Below are 24,981 nucleotides of genomic sequence, written 5' to 3' on the forward strand. Positions count from 1 at the left end.
TTCTAAGACCAGAAGGGACCATTATATCATCTCGTCTGACCTCCTGCATAACCCAGAAAAAATGTAGCGGGGCAGGCTAAGCAAGCGCTTGACCATTTGAGCCAATTTCCCATCCCTAACTGAAGTAGCAGAGGACAATTTGCTTCATGTTGTAGATTTCGGTTCAAACACAGCAGTTATGCATTGATAGGAGACCTTGGAGTAACAATAATAAAAAGCTGCTTATATTTATGTAGAACCTGATCGACCACATGGGATCAAACCCTACCAACAGACTTCAACTAGAACAAGAACAAATCCAAAGAGACTCATCCCAAAGCGCCCCCCTTCCCCCCCCGAACCCAAAATAGAAGTTAGGTGCCTGTTCTGCTCCCATCTAAGTCAACGGATGTTCTACAGGAGTTGGATACAGCCTGATATATACACACACAGGAATTTATTTGCCATTGAATATACAGCCATCTCGGGGGTGGAGGTGGAACTGGGACAATTTTGGCTGAGAACACTAGAGTAAACTCAGATTCTTACAGTGAGTGTTCTATGGGATCTGTAGTGTCCTCTCAGTACAAACATGGGACTACATTCTCCGCTGGCTTAAACTGAGTTCAGTGGAATTATGCTAGCAGAGAGTTTGTTCCAGAGGTCTTAAACCTTTGAAGTGCATGGGAATCTTGTCTCCAATGGGCACAGGGTGGAAACCCCAAAACAGTAAGCTGGAATTCTCAATTTATCTGACTCGGAAGGATGAAGTGGCTGAGCTGGCCCTATTAGGAGTTGAACCTGTGCTCCCATGTACTGAAAATGCCAAGAGATGGTAGATAAGAAGGGAGAAAGAGAATGCATCTGTCCATGCTCTGTACATCCTTCTTGGGCAGCGCTGTGCATGTGACTTGCCATGTTTGTGCATGGCTGAGAGGGCACAGTCAGTGGGGTTGCTCGCATGCTGTACAGATTACACCCTTGTAGATGTCTTTGAGGGAGGTTGAGCCTAGAGCCAAGGGTAGATGGGACAGGAGCTGCAAATAATGCTGCTTCGGCCACATAAAATTGTGCGGCACTTGGAGGCTGCTCCCTGAAACTGAAATGTGATCAGGAACTGCAGTAATTTCAACCATACAGGTCAATGCGTCAGGAGAGCTTCTGTGGATACAGATCCACAAACCTCTCATAAAATTTCAAGACATGGAATAGCACTTCTTACCTAAATCATCACCAGAAGAGAATATGGCTGACCCAAGGCGGGAGCTGTAGTGGCTATTTGCAAAGGCAGTGAAGCTATTCTGCAGTCTTCTGTGTCTCGTGTATAATACAACAAACCCTATTCCCATGGTCACAAGCAATAGGAATAATATCGGGACCACGATGGCAGCTACATCGGTGGATTTACCAGTTTTAGACGCAGAGGCATCTTCACCTATGAATGGGGAAAAAACCTGCCATTTGCAACTGCTGCTTTACAGTGTTCAGGTAACTGCAATGTATTCAGTTTCCCGAAGATCTGCCAGTGGAATAATGAGTCTGCACGGTGTAAAATCACAGTAACATTTAAATCCTGCTAACTGCGGTGATCTCCTCTAGATGCCCTCTAGCAGAACACAACTATAGATTTTATTAACAATATGATATTTCATTAAGTCCTGGGCCTGACGAACACACAGTAAAAAACCCACCAAAACAGCTTTTGTTTTTGTATTTAAAGGTTAGGCTTTGATCTTGTCTGGATGAAGGCAGAAACACAATGAATGAAAACATACCCGTTCCTAGTTCATCGTACAGAAGAGTAGCAGGCTCCCCACACATCTGTCCGCTATAAAGACATCGGGCCTGAACTGTGAATGAATAATTGTGGCCTATCTTCAGGTTGGAAATTTTGAAGAAGTTCTCTGTGGTGTTCCCAAGATAAGCTGTGATATTCATCGTGCTGTCAAACATGTGTATCTCGTAACCCTGATGTACGGGGGTGGAAAAAACCGCAGAGAATAAAACCCACGTCACTCAGTTCTTCAGCTGAATGAGCCCTGCCATTCAGCGTTGGCTACTTCTGACACCCTTTTAAACTTCTTTTTGCTAGTGTGTTTAGCCCTGTTGATACCCCACTGACAGCAATAGTGCAAGCTTCCTTCAGGAAACCCTGTCAATAAGCTTCAACCCTGACCCGGAGAGACTAATCTAGAGCTAAGAGAGTTCAGCCTCCATGGATTACTCAGTGCTTAGCATCTCCCTGAAATTGCCAAAGAGGGAATGATAATTTTGTGACATGGACCCCCATCCACTAGGAACTGAATTGAGAGCACCAGTAATTCACTCCCCATAGATCTTCTATCAGTCTTTAGATGATAACACTTTTCAAGCACTACTGTTGTGGTGACCTACAAGTGAAAGGCTCTGTGTCCTACTCCCATTCCCTTCAACAATTTGATTGCCCTATGTAGTAGACATTTTCAGGAGGAGGGTGATGTCCTCAAAAGCCAGTGGAATAGATCTCATATCATTAATGAATAAACAAAGCTACCTGCACGCAGGAGGAATATCAAGAAAACTTTGTGGAATAGGATGTACTGCCCTTTTAATGATTTTATGAAGACACCCCTCCTAGGCCAATGTTACTCCATTCCAGGTTTTCCTTGAACAATACCTGTAGGATGGGGATCTGGGTCAGCGAGGGGGAAGAACTGGCAGAGAAGCAATCTGGAGTTTATTAAAAACACCAGAATATTGACCCTAGCTCTGAGCCCTGAGGGTGGTGTCCATAAGCAGGGAGGGTGGGCTAAGAACTTGCCTCTCCCTTCAGTTTATCCTGGTTCCTGGTGGTTCTAGGTCTTTCACCTCCAACAACAGGAGACAAAGGCAGGTTTGGTAATGAAGTTTACTGGAACAGCTGTATGGTAGTGCTAGTGTGGAGCAAAGCATGCTGGGAAATAAGGGCGATACCTATCTATCTATCCGGACACAGACGGAAATGCATATACATACACAGACACGCACGTCAGTGTATTGTGGTCTCAAACCATTCTGTAAAACATCTTTCATTTCACCTCTAACCAAACCAGCTTCTTAGTTAAAAATAAATAAATAAATAAAAACCAAAGCAAACTTTTGGACTTACCCGGCTTTCATTAAAATAACTTTCTTTCAAGGCTAAACTCTTCCAAAAAAGCAGAATATGATCATTTTCCGTTATAATTTTTAAGGCATCTGGTGCAGAGAGTGAAACTGCAAATGGGGAAAATGGGCAAACACATTACTTATCAATCATGTCTCTATTTTTAGAAACTGGAATAAACAAGCTCACTACTGAGAGTTTATATATATATATATATTCAGCACTGTATTCTGTATACACTGACATGACACACAGGACCTGCACCATTGAAATCAACGAGAGCTTTGTAACTAGTATCAATGGGAGGAGAGGATACCTAGGAGATATTCTGTTTCCTCACTCTGACAAAAAGGACATTTTTAATTCCTCCATTTTAAGCAGGTGAAAAATTCCCTGCCTGCCTCTTTTACTGACTGCCCTTTATTAAAAGGCTCTTTATTGCTTTCCCTGGGAGTTGCAGAGGCTCAGTATCTCTCAGGATCAGGCCTCAAGTATGGAAGACGGACTGGATGACATAGGAACACAGGAGTCTCATGCCAGATTAGATCAGCGGTCCATCTAGCCCTATATCCTGCCTCCAACTATGGGCAGTATTGGGTGTTTTGGTGAAAGGTGTTAGGTTCCCTAGTTGACAAGCATGCAATAACCTGCCACACTATCCAATGTTAATACTCTTTCCTTACCTGTGGTAATTTTCATACTGGATTCTTTGCTCATGTTTCCGAGCTGAACAATTATATGGTATTTTCCTCCCGGCTCCAGCTTTTTAATGGTGTATTCCACTGTGCTGTTACGGGTTTTCACCTTGTAGATTTTATCTGTTTTTTTAATTAAATCTTTTACTGCGACAGCATACAGCTGCAGGGAGGAAAATGACATACAGTGAATGACAGAAGCTCCTACTTCCCATCCAGTGGCTGGTGATATAAAATGCCAGTTAGCACATGAGACTCGGGGCAAGAACCAAATTTAACAAAGTCTTCTATGTGTTGGAAAATTGTGAAGCCAAGTGGGATTTCAAACGTCTTACAATGCATTATTAGCAGCAGATGGACCAACACCCCAGAAAGCTATTTACTGACCCACTAAATCTAGCAGCTGGGGAATAAGATAATTTTTCTTTTTTTCATGTCGGCACTTTGTGTTGTAGTTCAATGTAAAATATCATCTTTTTTGCAATGTTTACATTCAATTTAAGATACCAGTTTTACAAGGAGGATTTATAGCGCTTGTATTGTAAGATATACAATAGTAGCATCTCAGCTCTTTCATACCGCTTTTCATCAGCAGATCAGCATTATCTCAAAGAGCTTTACAAACGATGTGAGCATCACTGTCCCCATTTTACAGATAGGGAAACTGAGGCACAGGGACATGACATCACTGACCCAGCAGGCCAATGGCCCAGGGTCTGATTCTGATCTGAATGCCCCTTTTCAAATGCACTGACTTCAGTGGAGTTAGTCCTGAGTTACCCCAAAGCAAGTGAGATCAGAATCAGGACCACTAAGATGCAGAATGCTCTCCATTTGGAGAGCACTGATCTTGCAGTTAGAGTAGATATCTCCCAAATAGATCCGAAAGCACTTTACAGAGTTGAGTATCCCTTTCCATCAGTGTAAGTCATGTGTGCAAAGGTATTACCATATCCTGGTCAGGCGAATCGTAAGGCGACTCCCACTTGATGACCGCAAATGTCTTTCTGGTGAGCACAGAATGCAGATGCCGAGGGGGAAGTCTATTGTCCGGTATCATCTTCACCACGATGTAGTCGGAAGGTGGTCCTTGGTATGGAGACATCACACGGACCTTAAAGTGGCAGCATGCTGGTTAATATCATGGCTTAAGATTTCAGTAGCAAACGTTAGTCCAGGCTGTATGTGTGCGAAGAGTGAACAGAAAAGCATCCTACCAGAAACAGGTACTGCTCATCTCTGTTCACGATCACAGTGATGTTGTGTAAAGCAGTGGTGGTGTTATAAGGGTTTCTATATAGTTCCAGGAACGATGTGGCATAGAAAACACCATAGACCTGTAGAGAAGAACAAAGAAGAGGATACTCAGCAGCTCTGCTCCGCAGCTGTGGGGGATATAACCTACCAAATGACCCAGACTGTGATTAAATCTAGGGTCATGTATTACTGTCTAGGATCAAAGAGGTGCTGGAAATTTAGCATGTGGCACAGCCTCCCTCCCTTTGAATCTATAATGTCCCAATGTCACAGCATGGTATTTTATTTTGGGGTGAAGGTGTTCCTGTACTTTTGAGGAGACAAAAAACTTTGGTCCAGACCAGCTAGGGTCATGAAAGATCCCGTGGAACCTTTGATACATCAGAGGGAGTTAAATGTGTATATTGCAGTTGTCCAAGTTACAGCATGGACATCCACAGTCTGCCTAAATGCCCTAACTGGGTGCTGCCTTCTTCACTCCCTGTCTTAACTGCTATGCACTGTTCTGCCTCTGGTATCTAGCAAGGATGTCCATGTAGCATTACAAAAAACACATCCACTTTAACTAATCATATTCAAGATTCCATATGATAGTACGGTGAACTTAATCAAGGCCAGTAGGGCAGTGATACTCAGACATCAGTGGTTCCAGAGCCAAATTAGTGATCAACATTACCCATAAGAGCCACCGTTGCATGAATTTGCTGTTTCATTTCCTATAGTACTAGATATATATACTATAGTACTAGATATTCATATTTAAACAGTGCGAAAGGGAAAATATTTAGCTTTTTTTTAATATAATCTAAATATATATATTATTCTCACAGCAAAATGACTGACCAAGTATTATTAATTTTTATCAACTACAATTAGTTAATAACATAGAAAAAAGCATCCTGACTGGTTAATAACTTAGATTGATTAATAATTAAATCACACAGTGTTTTAATATCATGTGCTGCAAAGAGCCGCAGGAGACACATTAAAGAGCCACTTGCAGCTCACAAGCCTCAGTCTGAGTATCACTGATTGAGAGCCAAGGGCCTGTCGTGTTAGGCGCTGTACAAGTATCTGAAACAAAGACAGTCCTTGCTCCAAAGAGCTTGCAATCTAAGAGGATACTCGATGTGATTTGCATCATTTTTCAGACATACGTTTTGCAGAGTCCATGGTGCAAATCACTATAAATGGTGCAAAGTTCACCATGGTTTTCCTAGAGGATGGGCCTGGGTGTTCACAAAAGCCTATTAAACAATTCTGTCCAAATGGCTTATGGCCTGAGATTCCAAGGCTAAACCGAAGACAAGTCATGACGGGTAAGAAAGGAATGGAGCCTTACGACGTTCCTCGGTCCAGTCCAGTTACACTCCACAGCAGTCTGATTGATGGCTTTGGCTTTGAGGCTTGGCGACGCAGGTCTCGTACCACTGGTCACAACATGTGCAAACGATAGAGGGCTGTCACCCAGTGCAGTCTTGGCCCATGCAGAAATTTCATACGGCGTGTGTGCTGTCAAATTACCCACTGAACAAGAAGAGAAAGTTGAGCCATTTGGTTAAGCGAATTATTAGTAATCACTTGGACAGTAGATGAATGCTTTAATAAATATTACTCACTAATACACAGTCACCTGGCCATTTGTTTTGTACGTTCATTCATTAGGTGTCATTTTTTAATACAGTTGCACCTGGGAACATGTCACTTAATAGAAACAGTTGTTTTATTGGGATGACAGTAAATGGCAATGATTTCTCCTTAACTGATTAGCAGGGACACATTGGATTAGCCTCAGTGGTGCTTTGACCCAGTGCTGAGAAGGTACAAATTTCTAAGCTGCAGTCTTAATATGAAGGTAAAATGTTCAACCCAATCTGACCAATCTGAGGTTTTAGACATCTATGTTGCTTAAAATACACCTGCAAATACTCATGGGGTGCAAAATTGCACCTGCTTTGCTCACAAAATTGTGTCCACAGGAGCAGGAGCCAGTGCCTGAAACTGTGGCTCGTCATCTGGCATTTTCTGCAGATCTTTTTTTTCTTTTGTTTCCACTTTATATATAATCCTGCCTCCTTCCCAGAAAGATTCAGTTGTGTATTGGCGGGGGAGAATGGAGCCAGCAGCAGAGGCTGTGCTGAACTCTGTACATCTACGGGTGCATGTTCCCACTGTGGCCGTGCAGAGCAGTGCATGGAGGAATGAGGATGCGGGTTCATGACCGCCCCACCCCACTGGCCATAACCCCGTGTAAAGGAAAAGGGCAGGGGCTACATGTGCCAATGTTGCTCTGAGGCTGGTTGCTTCATCCCAATTTACCTGGGGTTTTCCCAGAGGTCAAGGATTTGCAGCCTAGCCTTGAAATCCTTTGCTCACAGGAGTAATTCCTATTTACATGAGTAATCATCCTAAGTGAAGGACTGCTCAGTTGAGCCCGTGTTGCAGGACAAGCCCTGAACCCCCCAGTGCTAATCTGCTCATCGGGTGTCCAAAGGCAAGATAGCTCCAGCTAGAGGTTTTACCTGTTTGTGCTGACTTTTCACCATCTAGGAACAAAGTCCTTTTTTCTTGCCTGTGGGTATCGAAGGTCCAGAAGAAGTTCACGATATAACGATTCACCTGTCAAGGAGCAACACCACACAGAATGGATGAGCTCTTTGTTATGCTGTTTTTATATGCTGCTGAATGAAAGTGTTCAGTCTTCATATTGTATTTCCTGTAACAACTAAGGATACTGGTGTAGTCAAAAGTACAGCTTATTTACCCTCCCCTGGGTGTCTCAATCCATTCCCCATCTTTCCTCCCCTAAGGTTCAGAGGCACTGTAATGTGGGGGGAGAGCATCAGGGAACGCAGACTGTGGAAAAAAGGCTGAGTATTTTTAATAGAGCTGGTCGGAATTTTGGTCAGAAAATGTTGATTTGCTCAAACCGAAACTGTGTGCAAGAAATCGTCTGTTTCGATGAATCTTCCAAATCAAAACTATTAAAAAAAAAAAAAAAAAAAAAAGTTTTGAAATGAAAAGTTTTTAATTCACTTTTTGATTCAAAGTAGCTTTGTTTGAAAATTTTAGTTAATTTATACGTCTAAGTTAAAAAATAAAAGCTTGATACTGAAATAAAACAATTGATCAATCTGAAATGGGTTTTTCAGATTATCAATTCATTAATTTTTTTAATATTTTGACTTTTTTTCCCATCCCAAAAGAGAACAATTCCTCCCCTCCCCCCTCTGGAAATCTCACTCTAGCAGGCTGGGAAAACAGTTTCCCTCTGATTTTCAATGGTGAAGGCAAGGGGAGGCTATTTTCTTTGCTGACTTGTTGTTATTTAGGATTCCAACACACAAATATCTTTCATACAATTTACAGCCCATGCAATAAGTGCAGGCGCTTTCGTTGTGTTCTATGTGAAAACTGATTATACAGGATAGAAAAAAAGCCCCACTTCTCTCTCTCCCTAGGGCTCATCTGAAACTCTCCAGGAAAAACCTACCTCAGGTAGACCTACCTTCCCATACGAGATGAACTGTGTTAGCTCACGGCATAAAGGAACGTCATTAATTCTCTAAATTACAAGGCATACATAGTTCTACCAGCATCCTCAGCCTTTGTATGGGAGCTGGGAACCCTTTCATTACATGGTAAATACCAGACTGAAACAAGGTGCTTACACATTAAGTATTAAATAATTCTTAAAACCCCAAACCCTCAATGACAGTGGATTTGTTTTCTACCAAGTGATTTGCTTTAGGACAGGATTTTTTTTGGCTGAACAAGACTTGAACTGTCGTTCTCTTTTATGTTTGCAATGTTGTTGTAGGCATGTTATATAATGTTCAACCTGCCAAATATTTATGACTCTGATCTCGCTCCCTGTGCTCTGGTTCTAGCCAGAAAGTTCAAACTTTACCTTAATATTAGTGTCCACTTTCAGAGTGAAACTTATGGAATTTTCTTTGCAACTCTCAATATGGATGGTAGGCGGTGGGATGGCTGAAGGAAAAGGAAAAAACAGACATGAAAACACAAAAAACATAAAACACAATCCTATTTTTATGGGGCTGGATAAATGCAGATTTTCAGTTACTAACTATCCTGAAGGTTTTTTCCAACAAAGAGTTTCCCTGCCTATAAAAGTTGCTAGAATCTTTCTAGCATCCATCACTGCTCCTACAGCAACCTGTTGGAGTAGTGTGCTGACGTGTGAAAGGTACATCTTAAAGGGAAGTTGCTGTTTTAATCTGAGGTTGCTTAAATGCAAGGGATCCTATACACCAGGCCATCCTAAAATACAGCCTCATGCTTCCCTGTCTTTCTAACCACAGGGTGAAGACAGAGTGGATCGGATGTAGGATATTTATTGCTTGTGAATTCAAACAAGCAATTAGTTGGTCTTGCAACTCCTGAAGTAAATGGCGCAACTCCCACTGACTTCAATGAAGCAGAATCAGTATTGTATTGAGAAAGATATGAGTACCAGTAACACATTTCTTCCAAGAGGCCCCACGGCCTTGGTCCTTCCCTTGAAGGAAAGTTTAATAAAAGCAGGATGCATGGCAAACACCTCTCTGTTCAGTCTTATCATCTTCCCATCTGCTGCCCTACCTTATCTGTTTAGATTGCTATCGTGTCCCTTAGGTGTTGTAAAATATGCCTCCCTTCCCCGCAGCAGATGATAGGCAAACTGTCCTCTCTGCCTACAAAAAGGCTTAATTGTGGAAGGAAAGATAGACTTCTGTTTCCAAATGTATTAAGGTAAGACATGATGGAGCCAGTACTTTAGAGTAATGGGTAAAGAGAGGAGAATGAGGTTATAGAAAACAGAGCTGGTTGAAAAATCCAGATGAAAAAAAATGCAGATGAAATTTGTTGCAATTTATTCCTCCTCTGTTTTCCAAACTAGTTCTAACGATTAGTTACTGGTTGCTCTTTGTGTTACCAAGGATACTGCATTTTCAGTAGCATTGTTTCCTGTTCCCTGTCTCTGTTACAACGGGGAGAGAGCACTTAGATCTAACTAGCTAATGCTGAATTTTAAAAAAGGAGACTGTCAGCAACTTAGGGATGAAAACGTATGTTTTATTTTTAAAAAGCTGATATAAAATCTGATCATTTAAATGATTTCATGATTTAAAAAATATGACACAGAAACAGGGTTTTTTGTTGTATTTAAACATTACCCTGCAATCTAACCACCGCAATCTTGTTCTAATGCATGGAAACCTGAGTGAAACTGACTAGCCTATGTTTACAAGCTACATGAAATGCAGAAGGCAAAATCAACAGAACCAAACCAACTAAATAGATTTTAAAAGTTCTTTCAGTATAAATAACCAAATGATTTATTAGCAATGGGAACATGGAATTTGGTTGTCTAGAGCTATGATTTTTAATTTGTCACTATTTTTTTTAAGGTGTAAATGCTATAGCTCCTGTTTATACAAAATACGGCAAATTTAGTACAGGTATTAAATCACTAAGGAAAAGACAGAAAACTACTATTCATGCTAATGCTTATGTTCAAGTTTTTTTCGGTGTTGTCCAAGTCCATTTAAACTGAAACCCAGAAAAATGTTTACCTTTGCCTTTCATGGTGGTTATGGATTTGGAATCACTCCAGTTTCCTACGCCTCGACTAGTTACTGCAGCAACCTTTTTCAAATTAGAAGGTGAGTTAAAATTTTATAATGAGAACAGAGAATGAGTTTAGAAAAGGGTTACTGGTGACGTGGAACGGATGAGAAATGGACTTTGAAACAAAACACAAGAGCTTGTTTAATTACTTGGTAATATCAGGCTTGTGAACAGAGATAAAGCAGAGCTGCTTAGAGTTAATTAATCTATCGAGATACATTGCAGATAACAGTATATGGCGAGATCTTTACAAAAAAAAGCATGTAAAGTAAAGGGGGCTGGAATAATTCTGCCCAGTACAACCTAGCACGACTCCCATGAAATCCACGCTGGCAGCAATTCTGGCCCCAACAGAAGGGATAGTGCATATATTAAAAGGTACCCGCTTCTTGCACACACATGGGATTATACAACAAGAAGAAAAACTTTGATTTCAAGAGGGTTGTACCCTGCTATCTGAATTGCCATTAATATCAATGAGAGTTTAGCATGTGGAAAACTGGCAAATTAAGAATGTACTCTTTGCAGTGTTTGCTTTTGCAGGCTTGCCTGTCAAGCTCAAATCCTATCTAATTTTAATCTAGCCTTTAGCCCTCCCTAGCATCTCTCCTGCCCCATCACAACCTAGAAATACAGAAATATAGGGCTGGGAGAGACCTTGAGATGTCATCAAGCCTAGCCACCAGCTCTGAGGCAGGACCAAGTAAACCTAGAACGTCATTGACCGGTGTGTGTCCAACCTGTTTTTAAAAACATCCAGTTGATGGGGATTCCACAACCTCCCATGGAAGCCTATTCCACAGTTTAATTACCCTTAGAGTAAAAAGTTTTTTCTAATATCTAACACAAATCTCCCTTGCTGCACATTAAGCCCATTACTTGCTGTCCTACCATCAGTGGACAGAAAACAACTGATCACAGTCCTCTTTATAAAAGCCCTTAACATATCTGAAGACTTATACCCGTTTTGTTTCTTTCCTCCATGATACAATTACAGCCAAATTTGTCTCTGACCTATATCCTGGGCAACCAAAGTGACTTCAGAACTGTGCCATCTGTAGATGACTTTTAAAACTGCACCCAGGGTTTGTTGGATGGGGTGAAAATCTAAGGACAGAATTTGAGCCTTAAGTTCTGCCTTTTCTTGTCAGTACACAATGAAGGATTCAGCAAATGTGCTGGCCTTCTATGTACTTTTAGCAATACAATGTCTTAACTTGCTACTGTGGCACTAGTTTGTCAATTAACTGTGCAGTACTCACATCATCCAGTAAAAGAAAACCCACTTGAGAATCTGTGCAGTACACCTAGAATCACCGACTTTTAAAATACTCACTCTTAGTGTGTATAATTTGTTGACCTGCAAGTTCTCAACCTCGGTATAGTTCTTACTGGCTCTAAGTGAGGACCACTCCTTGGAACCACTTCTACTGTATTCCACCTATGGGGTGAAAACAAGAGATGGCAGGGTCACAATCAACAATACAAAAGGGTGGGATGTGGGATGGACAGGTGGCTAACTTTAAAGTACTATGGAACATTAAAACTACACAGGGGCCAGAACTCAAGCCCTCAGAATGCTCAGATCTGGGGTGGGACATAGCACACTTCTAATCAAAACCATGCAACTTTTTTCACCTGTCTTGTCTAAACCCAGAGATTGAGAGAGACTGTCTATATAGCATTTGCTATGTGGGACCCTTTCTGCAGAGTATAGGGACCCCTGGCTGTATGAAAGATTCCCCTCTGCTCCACTATACCCTGTGCATCCAAAGCAGAACCTGGTCTCTCTCAGTGATCAACTAGGCTATTCATTCAGGGGCCACATCAAGCACTTAAAACCTTAAGATACTTTACTAAAGAACTAATACAAGCTTCCTCTTACCAGCTCTGACAAGTATAAAGGTTGGATTTATTCTCTGTGCAGAAGACAGTTGCATCTTAAAGTTGCCAAGTTTTTTTAACTCTTCTTTTTTTATTATTATTTTTTATCACAGTCTAACTGAAAGAAAAAGGAATCCACCCCATAGAAAGAGGGACAATCACTGTCTTCCCATACGTCTCTAATAAATGCAGGCTTTCTTGCATCATTAAATCTGAACTGGAATTTCAGTGGCTGTAATGTATAGAGGCAATTTTGCCTGAGCTCCCCAATAAAACTCAATTTTCCATCATCCGCCCCTCAACTCATTTATTCATCTTCCTTGTTATTGTAATGGACCTGGAAAAAATATTTACATGATCTCTGCAATAACTGCACTGTATCTTCTGCTCCTGTTTGGACTCACTTTCTCCGTGATGAGAGACTAGGTAATTGTCAAAGAACATGCTCACAATCTAAGTTAACTGAGCTGCCATTCACTCTAATTTCCAATTACAAATTGTAAGCTCTGTGGGGCAGGGACCTTCTTTCTGCTCTGTGTTTGTACCGAGCCTAGCACAACAGGATTCTTGTTGATGACTAGGGCTCCTAGGTGCTACACTAATACAAGTAATAACTAACCGTAATAATTCAGGAAAACATTTTAGCATATGTTTAAATCCCATTGATTTAAATGAGATTCAATCAATGCTTACAATTGAACATGTGCTTAAGTGCTTTCCTGAATCGGGACCCCTGTGCAAAGAGGCTCACACAGGCCATGTGAAGGCCTTGAGTAGTGCTGAAGCTTCCTGCAGATGATATGTATGCACTGGGGGTGAAACACACCTCTGGCCACTTCGGTCTCACTTAAGTGCATAAAATAGGCCCCTGTGGAACTTAAAGTGGTGCCCAAGCCTTGCACAGATGTGACTTTCACCATGAGTGAACAGCTGCAGATAGTTTTGTTCAGAAGGGTCAAACTCCCAGAGCCATAAACCATTGAGACCCTTTGCAGTGAGGAAGGAATCCTTCCTTCTGCTGCGCATGCAAGGCTCCTATTTAGCTTTGGGTCTTGACTGTGGAACAAGTTGCAGAATAATACTTACGATGTACTCTCGGATCAGGCCATGGGCAGAAATGGGCGGAGCCCAGCGGGCGATCACCACGCCTTCCAGCTCTTTCTTTAGGGACAGCTGAAGATGAAGGGGAGGATCGGGTACTACCAAAGAAACAAGGGAGTTAGTGACAGACTGGCCACGGGAGTCTGTTCATTAGAATCATAAGGGAAAAAAGCCAAGAACAAGTGTCCAGATATTAGTGAGCAGTTTATTCCCTACTGGAGCTTGGTCACACCACAGAGCCAGCGGGCGCAGGGGGGCCAATGTAAGAGCACACCCTTCCCATGGATCCTCAGCCAGCAGAGTGCCCTTGGCAAGGTCAAGCAGAAGGGGCGACTAACAACTTATTGCTCGTGGGAAGTCGGAGACCCACATGTGGGAGGCTGCCGTCTGTGTGCAGATCTGCGAGGAGAGGACCCACGCTCTGAATGTGTGTCATTCATCCCTTAGAGATGCTGTAACTAGAGGGTGCAATCTGGCTCCAGTAGTCAACAGCTGAGGCTCTGTTGTCTTGCTTTCTGCAAAAAGGTGGGGGATGCTATTCAGAAAACCCTCCTCCATCTTCTCTTATGTGGAAGCACAGTGCTGTGGCTACTTGACGGATCAGAAGTGTTACACACCCAGGAACTCAGAACAGAACATGCAAAGACCACTTACATCCCTCCGGCGTACGCAGAGTAATAAAGTCATTGGTGTTGTACACTTTGCTGAGGCACTGGACCTGAACTTTCACCTGATAGGTGCAATCTGGCTTGAGGACTTTTAAGACACTGTTTGTTTTGCTGCTGTGAGTTTCTAACATTTTCCAAATGCTTTCGCCAACCATCCTGTTGGAGAGAATAAAACCACTGAACTCAGGAGGTATTTCTGTAGCCGGAGGTGTTAGCGTGTTCTAAGAGCACTCATCATCTAACGACACTTTAAAGGCCTGCTTTTGTTTGTTTGTTTGTTTTATTTGTTAAAGGGACACTATTAACTTAAAGCTAGTTCACTTCAAAATATGAGTTAAAAGTCATTGAAATCTGCTGACAGACCTGGACGGCTTGTTTACCTGCAGCGACCTCAGGTTCGGCCGATCGCGGCTTCGACTGGCCGCGGTTCACCGTTCCAGGCCAATGGGAGCTGTGGGAAGGAGCGGGCCGAGGAATGTGCTAGCCATCGCTTCCTGCAGCCCCCATTGGCCTGGAGTGGCGAACAGTGGCCAGTGGGATCGACCGAACTTGCGGACGCTGCAGGTAAACAAACCATCCAGGCCTGTCAGCAGATTTCCATGACGGGCTACGTGCCAAAGGTTGCCGACCCTTGGCCTAAACAAACAAAAGGGGAAACTGACTATACACAAATGGCTGGAAATTGAAGCTAGTCATATTCAAGGGTCATGGTGGATTCTACATTACCGGCAGTTTTTTTATGTCACAACTGGCTTTTTAAAAAACAGATATGATCTAGTTCACACACTAATTATTTTGGGGAAGTTCTGTGGGATGCGTTATACAGGACATATCACTAGACTATCACAATGGTCTCTTCTGGCCTTAGAAAGTATGAATTTAGAAAATGCTGGCAAATGCACAATCTGAAAAACAGAGAGACAAATAATTTTTCTGTAATCTCTTTTAGCTAAAGCCATTTCAAGTCTTGTTGATAACAATAATGGGTAAAACAGAAATGAGATTTTTAAGTTGACTTTACAAGGTGCTTAAGAGAGTGCCTACCTTTAAACCAGGGTGCACTGATTTAAAACGAAGTGATTTAAGTCATCAATTTTAATCAACTTTTCCATTTGTACATCACTTATTTTCTAAAGAGAGGTACGTTCTCATTGGTTGATATAACGGTTAAAACATGTTGATTTACAACTAAATAGAGCCTTTACATTAGATTTGGTACATCTTTTTGCTATCCAGGGGCCACACTATAAATATATACATTTATTTAAGCAATTATATAGCTTAATATTTTCAGATTCTTCTTTACTGTACATGTTAGTATGTTAGAAAATGGTAAAAGATGTATTGCTTAGTTACTTGATACGTTTTGCTTATGTTGAGGATGGAAACTGCAATTTAACTAAATACACACAACAGCATATACAAATATTTTTATTAAACAAAGCAACCTTGCATATTTTGGATGCATAAACTTCCCTTATCAAAACATGTTTCACATTTACAGCTAAGTGATTTATTAAACACAGGGGTTAGCTAGGCAGTCAGTTGATTAAACATTATTTCAGGTCAGCCTGGGAAAATTTTCATATATGCCTAAGTGAAAGTGACTGGCCCTTAAGGGCCTAGTCTCTCCAGAGCTTCTTGAGAATGAGATTGTCTTCTGTGTTACTTAGCCTGAGCTTATTTATAAAGCCTGACCTCAAAAGTTAGGTGTTTTCCCCTCATTTTCTTAGTATAGAAAAGCAGCTTTTAACTCAGTTTTTGATAGAGGCTCATGGATTAATCATATTTATTTTGTAATAAAATTGTATTTAAAGATTAAGCAATTATAATAAATTTAGGCCTTAACATATTTTGTATTTCATTTTAAACAAAAAGAACTTATAATTTAAATAACAAAATCTAAAAAAATCTGATTTAAATGAAAGAATCAAAGATTTTTTTTATCTACCCTGCTTTTATACACAAGTAGTCACAATGAACTTAGTTCTACTCACATGTTTCATTAAATAAAAAGATGATCAAGATTCATGCAATTTACCTGTAATAGACATTATACACACAAGATGTTGAGGACATTTTTTTAGGTCGGGCCCACGTTAAAGTGATATCACCAGAGAAATCAGCCGTCCACTGGAGATTCTGGACCTTGTACACAATTGTGTCATCTAAGCAGATAACAGAAAATATTATTTTAGAGAGGAAAATAAAAGCAGTGCTTTACAGAATAGAGGGAAAAGGGTTATGTGGCACAATCCGCGCATATAGCTGTAGACTGAGGAATACACTTAAATAATCAGTGCCCATGGAAAAAGCACCATCTGAAATAGTTCAGAAGAGCACTAATGGTCCTGGAGTGGCCCTTCTCACCAGTCTGATCTTGGGAGTCACTTCTCTACTTGTGGAACACCTCCAGGTCATGAATCTCTTTGAAGCTTTTGAACTGTCTGGGGCATGGACTTGTTCTGCACACTTTTCTTTATACTGCCTAGAACACGGAGGCTGGTGAAGAAGGCTGGTCTTGGGGTCAAGACAGTGGGACTCAGGTGAGCTGGGTTCTATAGCTCACTTTGCTGCAGTCTCTCTCTGTGATCTTGGGCCAGTCATTTAGTTGCTCTGTGCCTCAGTTTCCCCACTTGTTAAAAAGAGGGAAATTGCGCTTCGTTACCACACGGGCATGTTGGGAGGATCCATTCACTGATGTTTGTGGGACACTTGCATAATACAGCTCTGAGGGCTGCGTAAGCGTCTAGACGGATAGCTGGTGCTCAATGTTCAGAAAGTGTCATTTATTCCTTTAGGTCACCTGCTTCTTTCTCCTTGTTGGAGAATGTGTGCGAGACTCAATGTCGGAGTGAGCCTGGCTGCCAGTCAGCTCTACAGTTGGGTTCTGTGGAAGGCAGCGCCCTCTAGCAGCTGCAACAGGGGACTTGCAACCAGGAAACATCGTTTCTAATTCTAGCTAGTGCCCTGCCTGTCTCTGTGCTTCACTTTTTCATCTGAAACATATGAGGGTTAATCGCCTGCTTTTCGTGAATTATTTTGAGATCCTTAGCTGGAAAGCCCTAGAAGTGTTATCATAGCTACCCACCATCTGGTAGTTCCACAGTCTCCACTCACTGCTCCTGTATGTGATCCCCTGCGAATACAACCCTCCCCTATATCTGTGGGCCACCTATTCCCCTTTACTTGCAGTTTGTCCCGCTCTGTGTCCCGTTTCCCCCTGACTCATTGCTCAGCTGCCAGGCCTCTGAGCTGTGGACCCCAGCTCCGCTCCCAGGTCCCTACTGAGCCCACTGGTTTTATTTCCAGTTTATTAAGAAAACTAAACAGAGAGCTCTGAGCTGCTCCTGATGAACTTTCCTAATCAGCAGAAAATTATACCAGTGAGGCTGCCAGCTCATGGGGGAGGCACCAGCAGCAGCAAGTCTAGCAGGATAAAGCAAGGGTTTCTCGCCTCACTTCAGCATTCCAGCCCAGCTGTGCGTCTCAGGGGCTCCTTGGCCCCCAGTCTGGGCCGCTTCTCAGAATCAATATTTAATTAAAGAGCTACAAACTGATTGATGTTCAGTACCCCAAGCAGTTTACTGTGAAAATGGCTGAATCCCATAGCTGGGAAAAGACAGTGATCAATGTTGTTATTATCTACCCAGAACGGACCAGGGCTTCCAATCAAAGTGTAACACATCTGGCTCCAGGGCTAATGATGGAGGGCATGGGAGGAATTGCAAGTGGGGGAGCGAGGGAGCTTAGCTCTGTGCCTGTGGTCCCAGGGATATGTTTTTAGAACAGGACACAGGGAGCAGGTGCTTGCAAAAATGCACCCACTTGTTGGCTGTGCTAATCAGGGGAAGTCCTGTATTTGTGTGATGCTAAACGACTAATGCTATTTGCCTACGTCTGCAATTGCTGTAGCTGCATTGAAGGACATTATGTGTGTGAAAGCAGGAAGGGAGGCGTCTGATTGTGAGCAGGAGGGGAGATGGACCATACGACTGTGAACAAAGGAGGGGTGATCAAGGTGATTGTGAAGGAAGGACAGGCACTCGTGAGACAATGTCTGTATTATAACGTGGTTTGTGCTATGGAAAATGCGAGAACTTCCGTGATAGCGCGTTTGCTTACCGGTGCAGTTCCTCTCGTCACTACTATCTGAACAGTCCAGAAATCCATCACACCGTTCTGTTGTCATGATACAGGCTTCCTCATCTTTACATTTATAACCGTTAGGGCATGATAGTGTGCTGTGAGTTGCTGGAAGAGAGAAAAGCATTGCATGATTCAAAGCAGGAGAGCTCATTTACAAATTTCCTGTCCGGATCATGTTGCACAGTGCCGTCAAGCATACTGCTAAACCACAGCCATACTGAAATGCAGAGGTGGCTGCATCCTGTTTATGGATAAAGCGATCCCAGTGCAGAATTTGTAATTGTTATCGTTACTACTTTGATATTAGACCATTTTGCTGAGAATTTTGCAGTGAATGGCAGGACAGAGTATCAACCACTAATTGGTAATTAGGATGCTTTAGGAGGGTTTCATTTTGCATGCCAAAGTTAAGAGACTAATTTTCAGTTGCATAAAACAGTAATTTCAAAAAAGCAAGTGACAGGTAATGGTTTTATTGTGAGCTTTTAGCACAAAAACAGACATTTTAATGTATCTCTCTATAGATGAAGGGACTGAGCTTAATTTTCAAATTTGGGAAGTTGAGGCAAAATGGCAGTCTGGCACTGAAAAAAGGTGACCAAGTTTGTTTGAGTCTCGAAGCCCAACTCTCGAACATTGAGTCAGATTTTCAAAAGTGCTCAGCACCCAGCAGCTCCTATAGTTCTCTGAGCACATTTGAAAATCTGGTGCTATATCTTTCTATCTATACTTTATATTCATATATATTTCCCAGCACAATGAATTCTGAATGTGACGTCCGCCTTTGTATTGTTTTTCGTATCCTTATCACATTTTCACACCAGGCTAGCAAGAATTTGACGCTGCTGCCAATGAAGTCAATAGCAAAACTCCCACCGACTTCAATGAGAGCAATATCACACTATGAGGCTACCAACTACCATCCTGTTTTAATTAATGTTTTCTGATCAACTCATACAACATTGTCAGGAGTATGATGTTATAAACAGACACAAACTGAGTCTCACTCAAAACATATTTTTAGTCTTTCCCTAACATATCAATGCTATTCTCTGATGTTAAAGCAATATATAGAGGCAGTCTTGTCTAGTAGTTAGGGCACTAGACTAAGAGTTACATGAACTGGGCTCTACTTATTCTGCCATTGACCTGCTGTGTGAATTTACGCAAGTCACTTCCTCTCCCTGTGCATGTTTCCACTTCTGCTCTTTGTTACCATGTCTATAGAGATAATGAGCTTTATGGGGGCAAGGACCATCTCTCGCTAACTCTGTACAGCATCTAAATTAGGCTCTACCGTAATACGGCTAATAAGTATGTGTCTGTTTTTACATTAGTACTGCACCAAATGCGTTACACTGCATTACTCATTGCATAGCACTATCACAGGTTCCGCTTGCACAGATGCGATTTGCTGTGGTCTGGTCTTTAAAGAAAGCCTTGCTCAGGGAGAGCTAAAGCACCGCTCAGCCTGTGAGAAATGAGCACTTACGACAGTTCATTTCATCCGTGCCATCCTGGCAGTCTCTCAGGCCATCACATCGCTTCCAGTTAGGGATGCACTTCCTCAGCTGCTGACACTCAAACTCAAACCTGCTGCACCGGCCGAGAGAGGTGGTGGAAGTCGCAGTTACGTTGGGTACTGGGAACCAAGAGGAGGAAGAAGAGAATAGTCAGCAAACTACACAAGCAATAGCAGAACCCCCGGCTGAGCAATGGCAGTGACTGACAGACACAGGCCTGGTCCACACTACGCTGTTAAACCGATTTTAACAGCATTAAATCGATTTAACGCTGCACCCATGCACACTACACTGCTCTTTATATCAATTTAAAGGGCTCTTTAAATCGATTTCTGTACTCCTACAAATCGAGAGGAGTAATGCTAAAATCGATATTACTATATCGATTTAGTCTTAGGCTACGTCTACACTACAGGATAAATTTGAATTAGCTTAAACCGATTTTATAAAACAGATATTATAAAGTCGATTGTGCGTGTCCACACTAGGCACATTAATTCGGTGGTGTGCGTCCATGGTCCAAGGCTAGCGTCGATTTCTGGAGCGGTGCACTGTGAGTAGCTACTGTAAAAGAATGAGCCCAATAACTTTGATTTGCGTCCACACTAACCCTAATCCGATATAGTAATATCGATTTTAGCATTACTCCTCTCGTTTTGTAGGAGTACAGAAATCGATTTAAAGAGCCCTTTAAATCGACATAAAGAGCAGTGTAGTGTGGACGGGTGCAGCATTAAATCGGTTTAACAGCGTAGTGCAGACCAGGCCTTAGCGTGGACGCAAATCGACATTATTGGCCTCATTATTTTACAGTAGCTACCCACAGTGCACCGCTCCAGAAATCGATGCTAGCCTCGGACCACGGACGCACACCACCGAATTAATGTGCCTAGTGTGGACGCGCTCAATCGACTTTATAATATCTGTTTTATAAAATCGGTTTAAGCTAATTCGAATTTATCCTGTAGTGTAGACGTACCCTGAGTTGTTTATTGGTTCCTCTAGTTCAGAATCAGTTCACATCTCCCCACTCCACCAGATGGCAGCCTCTTCCTGTATAAAGTAACTAAATCCACTGCTGCCTCCCTTATCCAAATCCCACATGTCCTAACCAGGGCCTGCTCTCCTCAGTGTTTCTTGGGTTGCAGTGCAAAAGCTGGCCCGCTACTGTAAAGCCAACCTGCAAATGGGGATACTGGCATATGCTCAGGCTTCTAAGTCTGGAAAGGAATCTACTGCGGCACGCTCCCGCCCAACTACCTGAAAGTCTCAGGTGTCTCTTCCTAAACACAGTCAGAAAGTGTTATGGCTGCAGGCATATAACAGCCTAGTTTGAGCTGGGACAGAGATGTGTTTTCTTAGCAGCCACTGCTCTGTGGCAAATATTTCTATTAATTCTCAGAATTCGAGGTGAGCGAGCCGAATTCTCTCCTGATTCAAGTGGGTGCAACTCCACATGAGTGAACTGAGCGGCACGTTTTACCCCAGCATATAGTGTGGCCAAAGTCTTCTAACATTTACATTTGAGGCTTTATTTCTCAGGAATGCCTTTGCAGGGAATAATCACCGCTGAATGTAAAACAAAGCGGCAAGGGAGGAGAAAACCTTACATAAAGTAGGGCAGGCTTCCTCATCTGAGCCATCTGTGCAGTCCTGATATCCATCGCAAACCCAACTGTTCATGATGCAGGCGCCGCTGTTGCAACGGAAGTGGTTAGGTAAACATGTCACTGGGGCAGATGTTGTAAAGGGAAGGATCTGTGAACCTAAAAATAAACCAGTGAGATTTGATCTTACTGGACATGTTCCTACGTCTGATTATGTGCTAAAAGCTTTTTCTGTTCCTAGGAGACCAAAAGGCAAAATCCCAGGGTATCAGTTGGAAAAGGGGGAGGATGGGGAAAACTTCACGAGTGCAGTATTTTTATTCTAACAGCACAAAGCTGGCTCCCAGAGCCAGACCTAAACATAAAACAAATCTGCTGTCAAAGGACAGGAACTCAAGGGTGAAAACACAGTGATGCCTCTTATTCATGTGTTTTTTAAAGGGTAGTACCACTTTAAGCGCTGGAAGGTGCAGAGTGATTGCGGTGAGCTTTGCAGCCTCTGTCCCTGCAGGATGCAGACTATTCAACTGCTCCCTAGGTTTTCTGTAGACATTTCCCAGTAGCAGCTTCCAATATACATGGGCCTGCTTCTATGCACCCTCCCCATAAGTGGATACAGACAAGCCACAGTCTGGTCAACGCAGACAACTCAAGTAGGTCAACATAGACCAAGTATGCTTTCTGGATCGGCACAGAAACCCTCTCCACATGCTAAAGCCATGGTCCCGCAAATCAGATCTACCTGGGAGGACCCTTATATAATCCCAAGGTTCCACTGAAATGAAGGTTTTTCCATAAATACATCTGATTTCAGCATTGGGGCCTTAATCAAGACAGCCCCGATGCCTAGTGTGATCAAATAAAACAACCAGGAAAGGGTGAAGGGCCTACCTGTCTGTCACACGACTTAGCAGGGATTTAAGGGAAGGGTGTGTTTTCCTCCTAGTAGGAGAAATAGGCAAGGAGAAGACCTCTACAGACTGCAGCCCATGTGGGGAAGGGGAATTGCTTTGATGTTACTCGAGTTTTCTACTTAACTAATATTGTGCCTGAGGGAAGGAGCTGTAACAGACACAGAGACCACCAGCTTACACGGCAGCACGCGATCCAATGAGCCTGGTCTATATGCCGCAAGCGTGCCGATTTCACTAAGTCTGTTTAGAAACCAATTCAGTTAACTCTGTGCAGCCTCCTAGTGTGGACGTGCTCAAATTGGTTTAGGTGCGTCCATGCTAGGGAACTGTTTCAATTTAACTATCCTAGTTTCTAAACAGACTATGTGAAATGGGTGCACGTACTTGTCTGTAAACCGTGCTAAAAGATTCTCTGCTGGACAGGAAGCTTCTGTATCATTTATTTAAACAAACATATGGTGTAAAAATGACTGAGTCAGGGTACTTCTGTTTTGTGCTATGATCAATGTAAAACATGTAAAAATGTAACTCATTGCTTGAACAAGGCAATAATAAGGACTCAGCAGAGGGCTAAGTGCTATAACTGTGATGCATCAGCTGTCATAAAAATGAGTGGCTAGATAGAAGATAAAGTCATCACAGATACAGTCTCCAGATGACACAGAGATTCAGGGAGTGATAAATAAGGAAGAGGACAGGTCACTGATACAAAGCAATCAAAATCGCTTGGTAAGCTGGACACAAGCAAACTATATGTGTCTTAATAGCTAAATGTAAAATTATACATTGAGGAACAAAGAACATAGGCCGTACTTACAAGAGGGGAGATTCTATCCTGAGAAGCAGTGACTAAAAAAGACTTGGGGTCACGGTGAATAATCAAGTGAAGATGAGCTCTCATTGTAAAGCTGTGGGCATTAAGGCTAAGGTTTGATCCTTGGACTTATAAACAGGGGACTCTTGGGCAGGAGTAGAGGCTATTTTAGCTCAGCATTTGGCATTGATGCGACCACTGCTAGAATACTGTGTTTGGTTCTGGAGTCCACACTCAAGAAGGATGTTGATAAATTGGAGAAGGTTCAGAGAAGACCAATGAGAATGATTAAAGGACTAGAAAACACGCCTTAGAGGAAGAGATTTAAGGAGCTCAATCTATGTAGTTTAACAAAGAGAAAGTTAAAGAGTGACTTGATCTTTAAGTACCTACATGAGGAGCAAAAATTTGATAATGGGCTCTTCAGTGTAACAGACGAAGGTATAACAACAGCTGGAAGTTGAAACTAGACAAATCCAGACTGGACATATGATGTAAATGTTTAACCATGAGTGTTATTAGCCTTTGGAACAATTTACCACTAATTGTGGTGGATTCTCCATCACTGGCAATTATTAAATCAAGATATGGTATGTTTTTCTAAAAGTTTTGCTCTAGTTCGAAAGGGAATTAATTCAGGGAAGTCCTATGGCCTGTGTTATGCAGGAGGTCAGATGAGATGATTGCGCAGTCAGTCTCTGCTGGCTTTATAATCTATGGAACAGATAACTGAGGCAGCAGCCACCCTTGCTCTTACCCCCACACTCCTTCTCGTCAGACCAATCACCACAGTCATTCTCTTCGTCGCATTTCCACCGGTTAGGGATGCAGTGGCCATTCTCACATTGGAACTGGTAGTAGCGAGAGCAGTTCGGCACTTCCGTTGGGTTTTCTAACAATGATAGGAGATTGTCAGGAGGTCCCGCATTCCTGACTTCTCGGTGACATGGGTTCTGTCCATGCTACAGCTCAACCCTGACTAGTGGTGCTCCATAGCTCACCTACGCAGCGCTGTTTTCCTGATAAGCAAACCCCGATCCCTCACAATCTCCACTATGGTTTATTTATTGTTATTTACGCAGCACCCAAAGCGGGCTAGATGCTGTATGGACAGGAATAGAAGCAGCCTCTGCTCCGCGGAGCTTACCTTTGAAAATCAGATCTCGCACAGAAAGGCAAGAGCTGAGGCGGGGGGAATGGAGTGGAGAACGTGGCTAACACAGTCTGAACGAGTGGTTGGCTGTGCATGTTTTCCTAAGGCTTGCAGGCAATGATTACTAACCCTGCTCTCAGATATCAGACCCCTGTCTGCACTGGCCTGGGAATCTGTGCAGCAAATGTGCTCACATATGGCTTCAAGTCAGCCATAGTATAGAGAAGGGCCTATGATATGAGATTATCAAGAACTCAATGGATATGGTCATGGGAGGCAGCACAGTCTAGTGGATAGACACGGGACTGGCATTCAGGAGACCCAAATTCTGTTTGCAGTTCTGCCACTGGACTGGATGGTAGCCTTAAGCAAGCTACGTCGCTGCTCTGTGCCTCCATTTCCCTAATGGTAAAATAGGGATAATGACACTGATCTCCTTTGTTAAAACAGTGAAATCTACCAACAGAAAACGCTCTCCA

General features: G+C 42.5%; 1 protein-coding gene across 5 annotated transcripts in view; it reads right to left on the bottom strand.

Annotated features, from left to right (window-relative positions):
* Positions 1-24,981, bottom strand: part of SORL1 (sortilin related receptor 1) — a 105,230-nt gene that overhangs the window by 5,248 nt on the left and 75,001 nt on the right. For 4 of the 5 annotated variants that reach the window (XM_050921924.1, XM_050921921.1, XM_050921920.1 and 1 more), the window contains exons 30-47: positions 24,107-24,241; positions 21,625-21,780; positions 19,984-20,133; positions 18,468-18,596; positions 16,384-16,510; positions 14,329-14,498; positions 13,660-13,772; positions 12,026-12,130; positions 10,635-10,707; positions 8,966-9,048; positions 7,578-7,674; positions 6,398-6,582; positions 5,016-5,135; positions 4,748-4,912; positions 3,787-3,961; positions 3,107-3,213; positions 1,755-1,947; positions 1,202-1,414 (exon numbers count right to left, since the gene is read on the bottom strand). In XM_050921924.1, coding sequence (XP_050777881.1) covers positions 1,202-1,414; positions 1,755-1,947; positions 3,107-3,213; positions 3,787-3,961; positions 4,748-4,912; positions 5,016-5,135; positions 6,398-6,582; positions 7,578-7,674; positions 8,966-9,048; positions 10,635-10,707; positions 12,026-12,130; positions 13,660-13,772; positions 14,329-14,498; positions 16,384-16,510; positions 18,468-18,596; positions 19,984-20,133; positions 21,625-21,780; positions 24,107-24,241 — 2,496 coding nt within the window. The other variant, XM_050921925.1, reaches the window with a different exon arrangement.

The sequence above is a fragment of the Gopherus flavomarginatus genome, chromosome 13 (genome assembly GCF_025201925.1).
Source record: "Gopherus flavomarginatus isolate rGopFla2 chromosome 13, rGopFla2.mat.asm, whole genome shotgun sequence".
Taxonomy (NCBI): Eukaryota; Metazoa; Chordata; order Testudines; family Testudinidae; genus Gopherus; species Gopherus flavomarginatus.